This window comes from Carettochelys insculpta, chromosome 15, assembly GCF_033958435.1.
Source record: "Carettochelys insculpta isolate YL-2023 chromosome 15, ASM3395843v1, whole genome shotgun sequence".
Classification (NCBI taxonomy): Eukaryota; Metazoa; Chordata; order Testudines; family Carettochelyidae; genus Carettochelys; species Carettochelys insculpta.
Genome location: NC_134151.1, coordinates 3,694,481 through 3,707,448, shown reverse-complemented (window position 1 = coordinate 3,707,448; position 12,968 = coordinate 3,694,481). Strand labels below are relative to the sequence as shown.

The window sequence follows — 12,968 nt, the reverse complement described above, 5'->3', positions numbered from 1 at the left end:
ACATCAGCACTACCCTCCCTCGGCACAGCCAGCTCGACTGCAGACCGACCAAAGTGGGGGAGGGCCAGCTGACCACCTGCTGCAGGCTGTAAGCGTGCACGCTCTGCTCAACGGCTGGCCAGGCCAGAGAGAAATGCTTGGCCAGCTGGATCCAGCACCCGGGGCTGATTTTGCCCACCCCGGTCATGGGCCACAGCCCACGTGATGTAGCTCTCTCTTGGTTGTGCACGACGAGGGAACAGTTCATTTGGAAAGGAGCTTCCAGGCTCAGGGCTGCCGGGGTCCCCCAGCCCCATCTGCGTCCCCAGGGCTAAAGCTGCCCACAGGCTCCATGCCCCAGCCTTGGGGCTGGCAGGGTCCCCCTGCCATGCAGGTGGGGCTCCCAGGTGCGGGGTGTCAGAACAGCATACAAGGCCATCCCGTCACCAAAAAGCACTGAGTTTACTGCACTGCAATGTCCAGCTTTCCCCCAAAACTGCTGTTTTGAGCAAAATAATATTTTTCAGAAGGGTTTCAGTGAAACAATGCCCAGCCCCTGCAACGCAGGCAGCACACGACACTCACTGTGGATTTTGCTGACAAGCCACAATGCAGCCCTTCATTAATCTGTGCTTCGTCCAGGGAAGGCCCGGGGACAGTTTGCGTTGGTTTCAAGGGGAGCAGGGGTAGGGCCATTAGTTCTGTAATTAGACAAAACTTCCATTGTCTGTGGTGCTCAAGCCCTAGGAGAGGAGCACTGGAGGTGGCCCTTAGATTGCTGAGGACAGGGTGAAAACTGGACTTCACGTCTCAAGCTGAACCCTGCTGGATGGTGAGGCGAGTTGGAATCAGCTCCGGGGCTGAACCCTGCAGTTCAAACCTCCCTCTGAACGGGCTGAGGCGTATTTATTTCCATTTCTTGAAGAGCCAAAGCCTTTTAGCGGCTCCAGAATCCCGGGCGATAGTCACAAGTATGAGTTTTAGCACTACAGACCCTTTGGTTTCATGTCACTCCTCTGACCAGCAATGGCCTGAGAAAATGCAGGTATCGAGACACCTCACTTGCCCGCCCCCCCAAACGGCAGGCCACGGGTGTGTTTGGCAGCACGCCAGGGGTGTAAATGCTTTTGGACTAAGCTTTCACGTTGAGGGCCCTTGCACAAAAGGACCCCGTCCCATAATGTTTGTACTTCTGGGGCTTTAGACAATATCCCCCTAAATCTTTTCCGTTCGTGCACAGATTTTTTCCATCCAGGTGTGGAATAAATTTTTATGCGCACTGATGCATGTGTACCACCCAGAGAAACAAAAACCTAGCTCTGGGCACTGTGCTAATCAGTAGGGCAGCATTTGGCTCTCTCTCAAGTGGCTGTACAAGTGCTCAGCTTACAGGGAGCTTTGGTTTATTTTCTGTAAGCACTGACAGAAGGAAATGTACAGCGAAAATCAGTTGCATCAGAATCACTTATTTAATGTGGCTTATTCAGAGACGCCTTCTCTCTCTCTCTCACACACACACACACACCCCTTCACTACAAGGACAAAACTCTGTTTACAAGAGATCTAAATTAAGAAGGTTAAAATTACCTTTGGAAGTACTCAGGGTAGTGTAGCAAGTAATGTGTGTTCTTGTGAGCATTTTACAGTGTCCAAATGCCAGCGGCTTTAGCCAGCGCCCCGAACATCAGCTCCGCAGTGGCGCAAAGCCGAGACCGTTAAGAGTGCATCTGACACTGACTTAGACGGACATTTCACAGCGGAGGGCTCCAACCACACCATTCCCAACGTAGGTGGCCAACTTGCCCCAACCTCAAGAATGAATGCTGTCTCCGGAGAGCTTGAAACCAAATCTGTCTGTGGAGCTGACAGCTCTGAGCGCATCCAGCTTGAGAAAAACGTGGGGCGAAGGAAGATTTTTCTTGAATGGGTTCAAAGCACATGAGGCTGCACCTGAACATCAAGGACACTACACAGCAGCTGCTGTGTCAAACTTCATCGCTAATACAATCAGAGGCACGAGCCTGCAGTGGAGATTACAGGCTGGGCTGTTGGCTTTTTTTAAAAATATAAATCAGCAAAATAACAGCAGCAGGTGCAGCTGCATCAGAGAGGTGCCAGGTCCAGAAGTAATGTGAGATGCCTGGTCGATTGAATTCACACATAGGGAACTAAGTATAACCCTTTGCAATAAAATAAAGACATTACTAGAAATAGCTTGGTATGATTAACTCTTCTGTGGTTGAGTAAACTGCAGAGCATTTGCTTTGTTGCCACTGGCTTATTTGAGGTGCAGCCTTGGGGGCCTGACCCTCCAGGCTGCTGCTGTCTATGGGAGTGCTTGTAGTTCATTAGTTTGTAATGAGAATTTCAGAATCAGAGCTAAGCCTGCAGCAAACTTCTATTGCAGGAGTTCCTTTCCATGGATGTGCCTGGAGCCTGACAGTTGAGTGTATTATGTGGTTTTAGGAAGGGATATTCAGCCATTGGCACAAGTTGGGTTTGAAAATCCCTCAGGTGAAGCATAGGATTTGGGTAAATTTTTATAATTGGAGAAACATCTCCTAGAGCTGGAAGGGACCTCAGGTCTTCACCTTGTGCAGTCCCCTGCCCTCTGACAGGGCCAAGCACCATCCCTGGCATCTATTTGCCCCAATCCCTAAATAGCCTCCTCAAGGATTGAGCTGACAACTCCACATTGAGCAGGTTAATGCTAAAACCACTGAGCTATCCCTCCTCCTAACTGGAAGCAGGGCTGGGTCTTCTGAGAATGGCCTACAGCAAGGGCTTGCAACTCTGCAGTCACATGCAGCTCTTTAAGGACTTCTTTGTGGCTCCCAATGCTATGACTGCAAAGTTAAAGAAAACCCTGATTATTGTCAATGAACAGTGAATGTCTCAAAGCCCACCAATGAGCAAGGCACAGCTAAATAGCAAACAATGTGTGATCTCGTAACGTTGGGTAACTCCCCCTTTAACGTGTGCAGTGCATTGTGGGATATGATGCCATATCTGTGTGTTTTGATCGTGTTGCTAATAAAGTCTTGATTTTGAAAAGGCACAGGAAGCTGGCGGCTTTCCTGCTGGGACAGGCAACAGGCATTTTAAAAAAAGAAAACCGAAATTAACCGTGAAGTGAGATTGGTGTAATTAAAGTAGGCTCCAGAGTGAAAGTCAGGCAGACAGTGGCACAAACACACACAGGTAAAGTGCCCAGCAATAGAATATGTAAAAAGTTTGTGAACGCCCTGCAGTAAATATGTACCGCATTACACGCCCCGTGCGCTGGTTGTGAAATGGGGGTTACAAAACAGCCGGGCTCGATGTCACTTATCGTCGGGCGCATTGTGGCTCTTGAATTTTTGATTTTTTTGTTTAAAGCAAATTTGAAGAAGTGGCTCTCCTTGCTATTTGGGTGGTTGATCTCCGTGCTAAACCAACCGGCTCGGCGCCAGCACTCTTTGCTGGCCCTTTCCAGCCAATCATTTGTGTCAGGTTCAACGAGGAGTGTCATTTTTTGAGGTGGGAGAAACGGCGGGCCCGATCCTGCAGGAGTGCAATGGACTGAAGGGTTGCACTGGGGTCCGTGATGTATGACGACAGGAGGTTAATGCGGCTAAATGACTGGGCAGCATTACGCCCTTGTCTGTCCCAGCCTAGCGCCTCACAGCTTTGCTTGGCCAACCTGGATGTTAGGGCTAAGGGTTCGGAGCCAGTGGTGGAGGGTGGCGTAGGCACTGGCCAGACACGTCGAGTAAGCCTGGCATGGTACGCAGCCCTTACCCTCTGCTACACGCCCCCAGGGAGAGGAGAAATGGGGGCACAACGCACCCAACCATCCCACCCTGGCATGGCTGATGAGACACTCTGGGAAGGAATTAGCCACAGCCCGTCCAGGGCACAAGAGGAACTGGGAAGGGAACGTGGAGCACAGGACCTCCGTAGGCTGAGCCTGGGAGGTGGGGATGTCAGCTACGCTCTCCCCTTGCTCAGGTGTCAGTGTGACAGCCCAAAGACCACCTGCCACAAACACTAAACGCCTCTGGGGCTCACCCAGCAGGCTCCACTCAGAAAGTAGCCTGGCGCATGAGTGGCCAGAAGCCATGTTCCCACTAATTTTTCCACCTGGGTGGAATAAATTTTGTTACATGCACTGAGGCATGCGTGGATGTGCACCACCCATAGAAACACAGGCTGCTGGCTGTGGGCGCGCTGAAAATCAGCTGGGTGGCACCTGAATCGCTCCTGGGCAGCCGCCCAAGCGCTCAGTGTACAGGGAACAATGGTTGGAAGCTCGGGCATTGGAGGACACACGTCTGTAAGAGCGTGTGGGTCCACATTGCCCTCTAGCATGCTCAAGCAGCAGCAGTGTCTCTAAACAGGGGCGCACCCGCGTGCCTCCAGCACAGGCCCCTTTCCCCACATTGGGCCAGCGGGTGTAACCAATAGGCCTTGTACCCTATGTCCCCATTGCCCAGGAAAGAGGAAGTTCACATCCAGGCATCCCACACAAAACCATTTATTTGAAGGCGCCGGGTTTGCCTGCGCAGCACAGCACCCTGCCGTGTTCCAGCAGCACCGGCCAAGCTTCCTGAGACTGTCCTGCCATCGCACAGGTGGGCAGGGGAGCTGCAAGACACGGCCAGCGCTGGCTGGGAAGGGCCACAACGTGGCTAAGCAGTGGGAGTATTTCTGCCCATGCCCCCCGGCACACTTCAGCAGAGACTGACACCTGCAATCGGGGCTGGCTCTGAGCAGAGCCCCAGCTGAGGCCGTGCCTTGGAGAGGCTCCGAGGACCAGGGGAAGCCCATCTAATTAAATTCACCTGCACCAGACACCTAAATAAGGCAGGTGAGCTGAAAGGCCATTGCCCGAAAGCTCACATCAACAGCCTGTGTCCTTATTGGCACTCAGATTCGGGCACCCCTCTGTCATGACACGGGTTAGCTGGGCCAAGCCAGAGGGGGACCCAGGCCCAGCGCCTGGGAAGAGGGGCTGCCAGTGGAGGATGCGGCTTACCCGCCAACCCCCTCCCTGATCCGTCTCCCCACTGCACCAGGCTAAGAAGAGTAGGTTTGTCTAGGCCTGGCCCCCTGATGCATTGATGTGGCCCTGGATGTGGCAACCCACCTGGACCCTTCCTTCAACCCCCTGGGGGCGAGGTTGCAAGCCTGCTGTGTACTTGAGATGGTCACTGGAGGTGCGTTTCTGAATGCACAGGCAGCTCCAGGGTACTGGCCTTACTGCCACCGCCGTAACTGCGAGCACTGAACTTTACAGTGGCTGCCTATCAAAGGGCTACATTGATGGTAGTGCAATGTCTAATACCGTCACTTTAAAGCCCTCTTCTCTCTCCTTCCCAGCACCTGTGATATGTAACTGTCCTGTTGTCTCTGTATTTTGAAGTCCGACACTTGAGTCCTGCAACAAAAAAAAAAAAAAAAATCTGAACGTTGCACTGGCAAGTGCTAATTTATCACCAGTTCTCTTGGTCGCTTCCTGCGCAGGTTAATTAGGGAGCTTCACAGTAATCACTAAGGACACGGCTGCAGTAACGAGGAAGTCATGTCTGCTTGGCTGAGCTGGCTGGGAGCGTGATCAACACCCCCTGCCCAGATGGACCCGGCTGTGCTGAGCAAAGAGCCGCTGGGGTCAGGATGGGCGACGGCATTGTGCCCCCCATGCGCCCAGGCTACGCTGCCTTGGTGGCAGGCAGCAGGGGCACCTGAAGTAGATCATTCTTGCTTTGCAAGCTGGGGATCGATAGGATGGTCTCTGGCAGGGGCCCACTCCCCTCCTCACCTGCTCGGAAATAGCCCTGGCCTGCTGACCTTCTGGGCGTGCTGAGAGGGTGCTGGGCTGGAAGCGGCTGACAGGGCAAAGGGTCAGTTAAACCCCTGAAATAACCAAACCAGACCCCGTAATTTCCCCCGGAGGTCCAAGTCCCAGCGGCTGCCGCTGGAGGCGGCCAAGGACCGAGGGGGTCAGACTTACTTGAGAGTTTGCTTCTGCTTGGCGATGAACTGCTGCAGCTCCTTAATTTCATTCTCTTTCTTGTCGAGAAGATCTTCCTGCTTCAGAATGTGGCTCTCAATTTCTACCAAAGGAAAAGGGAAACGGGGAGGGGACTGAGGCTGCAAACTCGTTTGGGACACGGCTCATCTCTGTCACGTTTCTGTTCCCTCTGTTATCAACCCTGCAGCTGGATTTTTTTTTTTTTTTTTGGCCTTTGTCTCCTTACAGCATCGGCTTATAAACACTGATTGAGAAAACCAGGGGAAAGCTTCGCAACTGCCCCCAAACAGTGGGGTGCTCTGCAGCGGGCGCCATGGAAATGCTGACAACCGCGATAGTTACTACGCTTGCAAAGGTTCCCATGTCTAGCACCTTCCAGCCGAAGGCTCAGGGTGGGCACAGCTGTCTGTAGGCTTCACAATGCCCATGTGAACTCACGATGCTTGTGTGAAGCAAGTGTGTATCACCAGCTAGAGATGGTGAAGCGCACAGAGCTTAAAGGGCTGATCCTGTGAAATGCTGAGCCCTTTGAATGCCCTCAGATCCCACAGACTTCAGCTGAAGGGCTCAGGATCTCCCAGGAGATGCCTGGGACCTCACATGATCAGGCCCCACATGCCTTGCTCCGGTCACAGGCTAGATCTGGGCAGAGCCTGGCACAGCTCTCTCTGTGCTGTCACCTCCAGACCATGCTTCTCGAGGCTGAACAGTAAGTTGCTTTCATTACAGAGAAGGGGAAGAGACTGAGTTAACAAGGCCACGCTTTCCTCCAATGTTTTCCTGCTCACGCCCTGGCCTGCGCCACACACAGCTCTGCCTGCCTGCCTTGGGATTTCTGCCTAACGCCTCGGCAGCCCTTATCCCGAGTTGGGAGGAAAACCCAACAAAAGAGCAGCGGGCAGCTACCGAAACCATGCTGGCTGCTGGCGGAGAAAGCCAGCTTTCCAGCCGCCCTGCAGAGCCATGCCAAGCCTCCGCTCAACGGCCCAGAGACTCATCTCCGGGGGGCGTGGGGGGACGCACCCGGCACCAGCTCTGTCCCGCAGGCTGATAGGAGAGCGGAACCATGGCCCCACCTGCCCTGCTTCTTGTAGGTGGCTGGGAGCAGTGGCTGAATGGAACCTGCTTCCCCATCCCTGCACCCGGGTGTCTGGCCCAGAGACCACGTGGAGGGTGGAACGTGTACATGTCTGTCTTGCTCCCCTTTACACGCCTAAGCAGACTCTTGGCAGGAATGCAATGGTAAGTCATGTCAGACTTCTGAACGAAAGTAAATCCTGGATACTGGCCTTGTGCTCCTCAGCCGGCAGAGCAACGCCTAACAGACTTCAGCTTCTGGTCAACTTACCATTGCACTTGCTTATTAGCTTGTCTTTTTTGGTGGATTCTTTCAGGGCTTTGCTCTTAACGTTGGACAGTCTGTAATAAAAGCAACAAAAATGAAGGCAAGTGACATGACTAAGTGCTGAAGAACCTTCCCGTCTGCAAGGGCGGATCTTCCTTCTGCACCCAGGCTGAAACCGCAGGCTTGTGGCATCTGGACATCTCATTACCTGGTGTGGACTCGCCTGTATGGCAGCTACTCTGCTGAGTCCCTGCGTGCCAGATGCTGAAAAGGGCTAGCAGGGAACAGATCACCCGCTCTGTTCATTCCCTCTGGTGCAGCTGGCATTGGCCACTGGCAGAAGACAAGACCCTGGGCTAGATGGGCTTTTGGCCTGGCTCAGTCAGGCCGTTCTTATGACACTGATTGGGACTATATGTCCTACAGACAAATCACTTAACAAGGCCAGGAGCAGAGGTGCAACTGCCCTTTAAATAATGCTGCTGAACCTGTCCCATCACAAAGCAGCACATTTTCAAGGTTGCCTAAAGAACCTTTTGTTCCAGTCCCTAAATTCTAGCCTCAGCTTGCTGAACCTGGGCCCAGAGTCAGCAAAGAATTTAAGCATGAGCTTAACATTAAGCACACACTCAAGTCCTATTTAACCTCAACTGAATTTAAATATATCGTTTCATATACTCAAGAAGAGAGTTTGTTGTAATGCGGCTGATTCAAGCCCTCGGATTACTGCAAGGGCCAGGCGCTCCCGTCACTGACCGGGGTCTCAATGGGATAGGTGCTCTCCAATCAGAGCAAAGGACAGTTGCTAACAGCTTTTAGCTCCGATTCAACAAAGCACTTCAGGCCGTGCTTCCCATTCTTCTCATCTCTGGTTGTATTAGATTTGCTCCCAGAGTTGCTAGTTAAGTACAACGCTGCCATATCCTGACCAACGACGAACGAGACCAAGTAGTCGAGGCCTATTTTCCAACGTTAACCTCGCCCCCGCTCCCCCACTTACGCCTCTTCAAAGACTTGCTTCTCTCTTTCCAGCTGCTTGGACAAAACGTTGACCTCCCCAAGCGCAAACTGCAGCTTCTCGGCTTCTTTCGCAAGCAGCAGTTTGGTCCTTGCATGCATTTCCTCTTCTCTCTGCAATGCACACAGCATCCCTGTGCTCTCTGCCGGCCCCAGACCGATCCCGGAGCGTCAGTCCCAGCCTCCAAGGAATGCAGGGCTGGAGGAACTTTGTGAGCTGTGATTACTTATCCTACGTTCAGTGGACCTGAAGAACAACTGATCACCAGCCTCTACAGAAAAGCCCTTCGCATATTGGAAGGCTGTTCTCAGGCCCCCTCTCAAAATGAAACGTGTTGATTGTTATCTTCCAGTTTCAGAGGGCGTTTCGTTTCAGAACTTGCCAAAGCACCGTATGAACGGTCTAATAATTTTGCTCAGGAATGAAAGGCAGCCATGGCGAGGATGGAAGTTAGCAGCTAATTAACAGTGCGTAGCAAAATTATAAAGCAACTGAGGACAGGAAGTGTAAAAAAAATTACTAAAGCCAGTTGAAACTGTCAGGGAGTTGAAGGAGGCAGAATGCAAACCCTACAATGGCCATGCCCTCAGAGCTAACACCCAACCTCTAAGGACACGCATCAGTGGGTCTTTAATGGTCACAAGTGGACAAATCTCCACGTTCATCTTTTCCAAAAGGCAATGCCTTTGGCAGTACTCTGCCCCCTGCAGCAACGTGCAGGGATATTAATTTTACGGCTGACCTACAACAACTCTTCTTCAGCTACCCTCCCACCCCTCTTCTACTTACACTACATCAATGACATCTTCATCCCATGGACCCATGGTAAGGAGGCCCTGGAAGAATTCCACAGGGATTTCAACCATTTCCACACCACCATCAACCTCAGCCTGGCTCAGCCTACACAAGAGATCCATTTCCTGGACACTACAGTACAAACCGACGATGGTGCATAAATGCCACTTTACACGGGAAACCCCACTGACCGCCACTCTTACCTACTTGCCTCCAGCTTCCACCCAAGACACATCAGACCATCCATTGTCTACAGCCAGGCCCTAACTTACAACCGAATCTGCGCCAGTTCCACTGACAAACACCTATGAGGTCTTTATCAAACATTCTTAAAACTTAATTACCCACCCAGGGAAGTCAAGAAACAGACTGACAGAGCCAGACGAGTACCAGAAGTCACCTATTTCATGACAGGCCCAACAAGGAAAACAACTGAATGCCACTTGTCATCACGTATAGCCCCCCGTTTAAACTCCTTGAGCACATTGACAACCTACAACCTATACTGGAACACAATCCCTCACTCTCGCAGGCCTTGCAAGAGGGGCCAGTCATCTTCTACAGACAGCCGCCCAACCGCCAGGAAATGCTCACCAGCAGCTACACCACGCCACAGAAACACTAACCCAGGGACAGATCCCTGCAACAAACCTCGTTGCCAATTCTGTCCACACATCTATACAAGGGACACCATTACTGGACCTAACCAGATCAGCAGCACCATCAGAGGCTTTAACATCTGTACATCCGCTATTGTGCTAGACATACCGACATGTGCCAGCAATGCCCTTCTGCCATGTACACTGGACAAACCGGACAGTTTCTGCACCAAAGGGTGACTGGACATATATCCAACATCAGGAATTGGAATACACATACACCAACCTCCTTGGACAGGCAATAATGGATTTAAACGTAGCCATTTCCCTACGAAAGAATTTACCACAAGAGTACAGAGGAGACATCGGACTTGGAATTCATTTGCAAATTTGACACATATAAACTAGGCCTCAGCAGAGCTCTTAACTATCTTAGGCATTACAAGGGCAATTTCCCCACCTCTGATATTCGCAGGAATGGGACACATCCACCATAATCTGCTTCTTCAACTGGGCCCACTAGCGACTAACCGCATCATCTGTTTTTACTTCCTTCCCCTACCTGCCTCCCTGCCATATAAACCCTGGATCCTATATGTCTGCTCCAATCATCAGCAGAACTGGGTCTTCCCCACGAAAGCTCATGACCTAATAAGGTTTTTAGTCTCAGAGGTGCTACGGGACTGCTTGTTATTAATACAATACCTAGTCAGAGCAATCAGTGCCACACACTGAAGGGTTCAGCTACACAGTTCTTTACATGGAAATCCTGAATGTAAAGATCTCAGCTGACAAATTTCAGTGGGATGACATGACGTGGTCACCTTTACTTCGGCACGGCTCTCCGCTGACAGTTGCCACCCCATTCTGAAAGCAGCAATGCAGAACTAAAGGCGGCAGGGTATGGCATTGCCACCCTAACTTCTGTGCAGCTGCTCAGAGCCCCCAGAGCAGCAATTGGCCAACAGCTGTCACTCTATGGCCACCCAGCTCTGAAGTCTGCACACAAGGGCAGTGATATTGTGACCACCCCGCAACTCCCTTTTGGGTCAGGGGCCCAAGTTTGAGAAGGCTGGTCTTCCCCTGACATCAATACAGCATAGGGTAAAAACGCACAAAAAGGCAAACTTCACAGTCTGATGTGTTCTTCATGGCCGTGACCCTGACAGGGTCTTAGCTTTACATAACCTAAGGTGCCACAAAAAGTTAAAATGTCAAACACCTAAGCAAGCTCCAGGGAACTGACCTGGTTCTTTAGCCAGTTTGTCGCATATGACTCCAGCATGAGCCTCTGGTACAGCACCCCCAAAAACAAAATAGCTGGACAGAAAGCTTGAAAAGGAGAGGCAAAGGGGAGGCGTTAGCAGAGCAAATACCCACCAGGAAAGGACTCACAGTGGTACAAAAACAGTCTTCTTTTCTGTGTGTGGCAAATGTAGTCCCATGGAATCCTAGGCTGCTGACAACTAACGCTCCTTTCCATGAGCTTCACGCTCTGTGGTGTCTAATTAACACAGTAGCCACAGAATTTTCTTTAGAACTGCCAAGCTGCATCAAGTCTACCCTGAGTCCAACCACAGCTCTTCTACCTTTGTGTAAATGCTGCAAGGTTAATTTCCATCCCTTTGGCCTAGTTTCCAACAGAAATGGAATCATCACTTTATTCACTGAGTCTTCCACAAGGGCTGGGGCCCATGGGTGCCAGACGCTGCTCAAAATGTATGAAGAATGTGTGTCCTCCTGTGCCCCCCCCAGATGTTACTTACCTCCAGCTTCTTCACAACCGCCTCGTAATGCTCCTTAGGTACAAAATTCTCCTCCTGTGTTGCTACCTGCCAAGGGAGTGTGAAGTTCGATAAATTTGTTACATGCACAGATGGAGCTTACACCGCCATGTGTGACCAGTGACTTTGGGTGTCCAATGACGTGTTTTAAAGAGGCCTCACTTTCCACGGGCAAATGCTCAGCATAGGTCGATCATCAGCCCTGTTCCTAGGTCCCTTAACATGGACACCCAACCATAAACCACTTACGTTTTCTTACAATCTTAGCCGTAAAATCCAAGTGCAGCACAAGGACCCTGCTGCCAGCCACTAGCCAGTTTCTGGGGCACAAGAGGAAATCACTATTCTGCACACAAACACCAGGAGGGAAAAGGGGCAGGAGTGGGCAACTGGGGCCTTGTGAAAACATCACTGGTGCCTGAGACACAAAAACGTGCAGATGCCTGGGAGTGGGGGGGTACCAATAATACATGCACCTGGGAGTGGGGGGGGGGGTACCAATAACACACGCACCCCATTGCTCAGCCCCCCCCCCCGACCTGGGGCTGGTGCAACCCACATGTGGGCAGGGAGGAGGACATGAATAAAGAGCTCCCTGGGACCACGAGCAACTCGCCTTCCATCGAAGGGGCGTGGCCTATACAGGCCCCGCCCCCGGTTATAGCCCCTCCCACCCGCGGCCGCTCCGCCCTTTTCGCATAAGCCCCGCCCCCCACCGCCGCCCTCACCCGGAGCCGCAGCCGCTCGATCAGCTCCTCCTGAGTCGCGATGAGGTCCCGCAGCTGCCGGAAGGCCAACGCCTCAGTCCCCGGCCGCCCCGCCTGCGGCTCCCCCGGCCCCGCAGCCATCTCTGCGCACTCCCGCCACCGCGCCCCGCCGTTGGAAATGGCCGCCGCTTTCTTCCGGCCAATCACAACTCAGCTCCGTCACCGCCCCCTAGCAACGGGGACGGCCAAGCCCCGCCCGCTGGTAACCGGCAGGGGGACACGCCCCCTCCTTAAAGGAGCCGCTCAGAGGATTGGGGCGTGGCTGCTCTGGCGAGAGGAAGCCGGGGATGGTGCTGCCGGCCTACAAGGAGCTGTTTAATTGCGGTGTAGCCCCTCGGACTGGGGCCCTCCCCCCAGCTGGGCCTGTGGCCACAGCTAGAAGAGCTACACTGCTGTTAAACAGCCCTGCATGGCCAGCAGCCCACGTGTCACTCCAGAGTCAGTGTGCACGGCGTGAAACACGAGGGGTGCGGAGAATAGGCTAGTGAGAGAGGAGACAGCAACAGGGGTGGGGGAGCGGGAAGGAAGGAAGGAGGGCACCTGAGAGGAGGAAGCTGAGTGTCCTGATCCATAAGCTGAGGTACTGCGAGTGTGTCACTCCCGTGTCAGTGTGCACAGCGTGAAACACGAGGGGCATGGAGAGGGCAAGACTGGGGAGACAAGAGACA

General features: G+C 52.5%; 1 protein-coding gene across 3 annotated transcripts; it reads right to left on the bottom strand.

Moving 5' to 3' along the window:
- Positions 1–4,479: 4,479 nt before the first annotated feature.
- On the bottom strand, positions 4,480–12,392 carry SPATA24 (spermatogenesis associated 24). 3 transcript variants are annotated; one of them, XM_075009380.1, is made up of 7 exons: positions 12,262–12,392; positions 11,516–11,581; positions 8,338–8,468; positions 7,341–7,411; positions 5,972–6,074; positions 5,780–5,874; positions 4,480–5,398 (listed from the first exon to the last, which is right to left on the bottom strand). In XM_075009380.1, the coding sequence occupies exons 1-7, from the start codon at positions 12,379–12,381 to the stop codon at positions 5,313–5,315; spliced, it is 672 nt and encodes a 223-aa protein (XP_074865481.1). In that variant the 5' UTR covers positions 12,382–12,392; the 3' UTR covers positions 4,480–5,312. The 3 variants fall into 3 exon arrangements, with proteins under 3 accessions (XP_074865481.1, XP_074865480.1, XP_074865483.1); XM_075009379.1 differs by having other exon boundaries at positions 5,780–5,846; XM_075009382.1 differs by lacking the exon at positions 5,780–5,874.
- Between the last annotated feature and the right edge of the window lie 576 nt (positions 12,393–12,968).